Source organism: Magnolia sinica, chromosome 2 (assembly GCF_029962835.1).
Source record: "Magnolia sinica isolate HGM2019 chromosome 2, MsV1, whole genome shotgun sequence".
Taxonomy (NCBI): domain Eukaryota; kingdom Viridiplantae; phylum Streptophyta; class Magnoliopsida; order Magnoliales; family Magnoliaceae; genus Magnolia; species Magnolia sinica.
The window spans coordinates 16,293,801-16,300,006 of record NC_080574.1 but is presented as its reverse complement, the minus strand read 5'-3'; the positions used below and the strand labels follow the sequence as shown (position 1 = coordinate 16,300,006).

Sequence of the window (6,206 nt, the reverse complement as noted above, 5' to 3'; positions counted from 1 at the left end):
TTGTGGTACGAGTGTTCCACATTGGGACCGGCTGGATAGTCCAGATTACGTCGATGTCATGTGGACGATCGACTGACCTACAAGGCTCCGCCGAATATTTTATACGCCCTTCTTTGATGACGAATGGCAATGGGAGGTTTAAAATAGAGCAACGATCTACGTCGCACAGTAAAACTATGAAATTTAAATGTGCAATTAGCAATTACCGGTGCTATCCACACAATGGACAGCTTGCATCATTTTCATGGGGCGCAGCTTTCGTGGATCCCTGACTGTGGGGTCGCTGTGATGCACGTGACTTACATCCATGCCGCCCATCTGGTTTTTAAGCTTATTTTAGGTCATGATCAAAAAAATGAAGGAGATCCAAATCTTAGGTGGACCACACACAGTGGTGATTGAATACCCGCCATTGAAAACTCCTTGGGGCCCGCCAGAATGTTTATTTTACATTCAACTGTTTATAAGATCACAAAGACAAAGACCTGGATGAAGGGACCACACAAATATAAGCCTGATTCAAAACTTTTATGGCCCACAAGACGTTTTTAATGGTCAATCACGAATGTTTCCTGTGGTGTGGCCCACCTAAGCTTTGGATCTGGTTCGTTATTTGGTTCATGTCCTAAAATGAGCTGTAAAAACGGAGTGACAGTGTGGATGTAAGGTGCATGCATGAAGGTGGACCCCACAGCCAGGAATCCACCGATGCCGCTCCCATTATCATGCCATGCAGCTGGCCCTATCACATGGACATGACCAATGATTCCATCAGATAATTTCATGGCCCTTCTCTTTTTTATTAATAAATATTTATTGGAAGCACAAGGTCTTTTGTCGTCTTCAAATCCCATTAACTGAAACCAAGTGGCCCACCCTCATACAATGCACCCATGAATGGTAGGTCGACCCTCTTCTACGGTTCCAATGAAGGAAACTCTACTTCCCTTTCGACCGAATACACTACCGGAGTATGCCCATACCCACTATACAAAAACCAAGTAAAAGCATCAATCAAACCGTCCATTTTTGCTCGGCCCCGTAAACGGAGGTACCCAACGGTGGGGATTGTGGGACGTACATGACACGCCACGAAAATAACAGATAAATTGAAAAAGAAAAATAGAGAAATATAAATATATATGCAGATCTAATTACTTTGGAAGATGGGAATCGGGAGGGGCATTTTGGGAAATGGAAGGAGCAGACCAAAGGGAAGCAGAGAGAAGCCTGCGAGATTTCCAACCCAAGACGAGCTTGTTATGGGCCACCTCCTCTACTCTATATCCGTCGTTGAATAGACCCAACAGCAGCTTCGCCTGGCAATGGTTGAAGAAGCTAATCCCTACAGGGTTAAAACCTGCCCCAGCCATCCACGCCCCCCACGACTCTTCATCCTCCTCCCCCCGCGCAAGGTAGCACCTGGCGAGCGACCCTGCTATCCTGGGACCTAGGAACACCCGCTCCACCAGCGCCCGAGCCCTACCCTGCATCGGGAACCCCGCTTCCAGCGAGTCGTAAACGGCTGAGTAGTGGTGTAGCGAGTCCATGAATCGCCCCACGAACCCCAGCTCGCCGGTTGGCCCCAGCTCCTCCTCCACGAGCGTGATCAGCCTCGGGCCCAGATCCTTGGCTCCCGATAGGAACGACGCCACCGAGTCCGGCGCACGGTAGGAGAAGTGCGGGAGGTGAAGCATGCAGTTCACCACAAGCGCCTCGCCCTTCACCAGCTTCACCGACGACGGACGGAAGTTCTCGTCCGGATCCAATCTGCACTGATGGAATGAGAAGGGCTGCCCAATCGACGCCGCGAATGCTACGAGCCGTCGCCCCGTCTCCTGGACGGTCCCGATCGATCTCCTGACGCCGCCACTGCCGCCACGCGTCAGTGCGGTGATCCGCAGGTGCGGCGTGGGCGGACCGTCCTTTCTCGACACGAGAGCCTGCATGAGTGAGGCCCATTGAATCCCTTCCATGATGTCGTAGTCCACTATATGGACGCGCCGATCATTCGCGACGGCCTCCAAAATGGCCTGATTCGCCGTGAAGTGCCCGAACTTCACATACGGAGACATGTCCTGCAATAGTTGGAAGGCTGCCAGCACGTCGTTCTGATTATGATGGTGTGGATCGTCGCGGTGATTGTGGGCCCCGGTGGAATGCTTGGAATGCGTAGCACCAGTGCCCTCCAGCAGCCCCTGGAGAGCATCGGTGAAGTACGCCGCGAGGCGTTCCATGTTAGTGCCGTCTGTCGGCGACACCAACTCCTTGAGCCGAACCAATATCACCCGAGCCAGGTCGCGGCACTTGTTAGTGCCGGTCAGAGACTCAGCTGCTGCCATCAATAGATGCACCAGCCTCAATCCCTTTGAATCCTCGCCATTGCCATCACTCAATTCTTCTTCAGCTGTAGCCAGAGTAGTAGTAGTTGTGGTGGTGGTGGTGGTGGTCGTTGTAATCGAATTACATGGCTCTTCAAACTGAGCCACTACTTCGTGTTGATCGTCCATCATTGATTCAATGAGCCCCATCAAATCGTCTTCGCCGGGGAACATTTCCCAGTCTACAATCGGGCCCCAGTCTTCCCAAGTGCATGCCATTTCATCTTCAATTGTGGTAGTAGTGCTAGAGCCAGAGAATTCAAGTTCCCCGACTTCTTCTATGGCTATTTCCATATCTACCTTCCTCTTTACATAAGACGGGCAATGCAATGACTGGCCTTTTATAGGGAGGTTTTGAGAGCGGAAGGAGTCGAAGGAAGGGACGGTTTGGGGACTTAGTAATTCGGATTTAAGGGTGAGATTGGATGGTTAATTCCAAGGCTATTTTATCTTTATTTGATTAATAAAAGCTTTGATACTCTGACAGAGTGTTATTCATGATACTCAGGCACTTAGAAATTACTTTAAAATAGCATACGTGGCATAAACCAATCAAAGTAAACAGTCCAAATTGAAATAACCAGTGTAGATTTAAGGTGACCCAAAAATTAAGCTTATTTAGTTATCTGATAATGGGATTGGTGGACATTTATTTGACTGCTAAAAATGAAAAAAATCCAGTAGTCCTACTTCCACAAACAAGTGTCCACGAATCAGAGGCTAGGATTGTTAAATCAAACTGATCTTAGGATATTGACTTGGAGATAGTGGTCTGCATAAACTAGTCGGTTTTATTTTAGTTAATATATGCGCATGTACGAGTTCCAAGTGCCTGCGTATCAAGCATCGCACACATCCAGAGTATCATATAACTTATTTGTTTGATTGGGGAGGGGTCTTAATCAAGAGGATTAGGGATTTTATTAGAGGAGAGAGAGCCATTTGGTTCATGGAAATCATCCAAGAGAAAGCTCAGTTATGTTGTGTGTTGTGTTTTTTTAACCGTGGCCGTTACGATTCTGTTGCTGGGAAAACCTCTCACTGGTTGACCTAGCCATTGTAACGGCCACGTCACCACAAGTGCCAGGTCAGCCGGCCGGCTGGGGAGTCGCTGTCAGAAATGTCCTTGGTCGCCCATCAACACTCAAAACACTAGTTGCAATCTTGCAAATGTGTGGCAGGTCGGAGCCTTCAATCAAGTGGGCCACACAGTCTCAATCTATCTTTACTTGCCATCCATTTGTCTTACGAATTGCGGCCCAACCTGAAGAAGGGAACGACTCAACTATAAAGCATGACCCACTTGATTGAAAGCTAAGATCTCACACACGTGTGCCATATTTGACCGGGAAGGGTGCCCGTGTGATCGCGGGATGTAGATTGGGTACTACCCCCGCCTGTCCCTATACTGGAACTGATAGGGACTCTGACGGGGCCACCGTGGGGTGTATGGGTTTTATCCACATTGTCCATCCGATTAACATTTTATGCCATAGTTTCAAAAATGAGGCAGATCTAAAGTTAAAGTGGACCACATTACAGGAAACAGTGGTTGATAATGACACCCACCGTCATAACCTAGGGCCCACCGTGATGCTTTATTGCGATTCAACCTGTTCATAAGGTCACATGGACTTGCATGAATGGAAAAGAAAAACATTAGCTTGATCCAATGCTTTTGTGGCATCCAAAGTTTTTTAATGATAAGCATTTAATCCCTACCGTGTGGTTTACTTGAGCTTGGAACTGCCTAAATTTTTTTATCTTACATGCTAAAATGATAGGGAAAAATGGATGGACAGTGTAGATAAAACACATACATGACTGTGGGCCCACGGAGCCCCTGTCCCTTCCCAGCTTGGGACGGCGTGGTAGTAACCAATCCCGGTTCGTGGTTGCGCACCTCTTTCGGTTGTAGGTAGGTATCGTTTGGTGTGAAACACAGACAGTGAAACATTTCTGTCACTAGTTGATGAAAACTATGATGCTCTGGCAGAGTGCGATGGATGATATGCCGGCAATTGAAAATTACTTAAAAATTTGCTTACGTAGGATACAGGTAGATTAAACTGTCCATGTTATGGTTTCTTGTTCAGATGTATAACGAACTAAAAAAGTAAGCTTATTTGATAACCGATCATTGGACTGGTGAATTCGTTGACGGTTAAAATGAAAATTATCCAATAGTCCTGCTTCAACAAAAATAAAAAAATGTCCACGAATCAGAAGTTATGATTGTTCAACCAATCTGATAATGGAACTGTGACTAAGCTACTGTGTGTTGAATAGTGTCGTCGTTTTTATTTGGGTTAATTCAAAAGACGTGTACAATTTCTAGGTGCCTGCGTATCAAGCCATATAGGCAGCCTGAGTATCATATGATTCCTCCCCATCTATTTGTCATGTTGGGATCAAGGTCAGAGGGTGGACGGAAATACAATCCCACATGATTTGACAGTTTAGATGGTGTGATGGGATCGTGGGCCCACTTATCAATACCGGGCTCCCAGTGATGGGTCCCTTCTGGTAGCCAGTCACACAAGTCACGCGTCAAACGTGCATAAAATTGTTGCCGAGTGTTGCATGATAATTAATCCTCATAGGTGGTCACGTGACTTTCCTCGTGACGTTTGATTGCTGGAATATACGGCCACCATTGGAGCGCGCTGACATGTTGCTCGGATCCGAACGGAGCAGGTCCGTGTTCGGCGGGTCAGAAACATGAATGTGCGGTTTCTACCACTCTCAAAAAACAATACACAACCACCTACTCCAGCGCCGGCAGTATCGGTAATCCCCGAAAATAGGAAGCAGATCGCCTACCCACTTGTCAGGCTTTGATTGGGCCACGTGACACCTCCGAGAGGGAAGGCCAACTCGGATTTGGTGCGGCCGTAACTGTGGGGCCCACCTTGATATATCTGTTGTATATCCAGGCCGTACATCCATTTTGCCAACTCATTTCAGAGCATGAGCCCAAAATTGAAGCAGATCGTATGGATCAAACTACAGAGAACAACGGTGATTGAACGCCCTTAGTTAAAAAACTTCTTCAAGTCCATCATTTGCCATTCAACTTGTTGGTAAGGTCAAGCAGAGACCTTGAGGAAAACATAAATACCAGCTTGGTTTTTATGTCTCACATTAAATTTTTATTTACTAGGGTTTCCCCATGATGTGGTCCACTTGAGATTTAATCAGTTCCATTTTTTAGCCCCTTATATAGGGGATAGATATAGAACACATACATCAAAGGACGCCCCACGGTCAAGGTTTCACCAAAGATGGTTTTTTCCCTCCTTGCCCCAGCCGTTAGTGACCCCACGTGTGTGGGATTTGATAGGTGTGGATTGTGTGGTGACCAACACCACATAGCTTGGTGGTGTTCATGTGGCAGATAAATGTGAAGCTTGTCAAATGCATGTACTCGTTCTAACAACTTTCAAACATGTTGTGTAGGATCTATTTCTAATTATAAGATGGGCCAGTCAAATTCCACCATTGTTCGAATACCACTAAGCTACGTGATGTTGAGGTCGTGATGCAGTTCACATTTGAATTTTATTTGACTGTGTTCTGTTGTGATATATTGTTCAATTTAAGTTCTTGACCGCACAACTTCCAAACAAGCTTTACATGGACTCATCTCTGACATTGCCACCGGACCTAGCATACGGGTGTGGTCCAAAGAGCCGTTGGATCTTTGTGCCAGCAGGTTATCTCATGGTGGGGCATAAATTGGAATGGCTTGACAGTGGGTTTAGATATTCTAAACAATGGTCTATATTCAACAAGCAAAAGCCCCATACATTGGATGGTTTTGAG

The 6,206-nt window shown here is 46.6% G+C and overlaps 1 protein-coding gene across 1 annotated transcript; it reads right to left on the bottom strand.

Moving 5' to 3' along the window:
- Positions 1–1,154: 1,154 nt before the first annotated feature.
- On the bottom strand, positions 1,155–2,675 carry LOC131224059 (protein NODULATION SIGNALING PATHWAY 2). The gene has a single exon (XM_058219635.1). The coding sequence runs from the start codon at positions 2,673–2,675 to the stop codon at positions 1,155–1,157; it is 1,521 nt and encodes a 506-aa protein (XP_058075618.1).
- Positions 2,676–6,206: the final 3,531 nt, after the last annotated feature.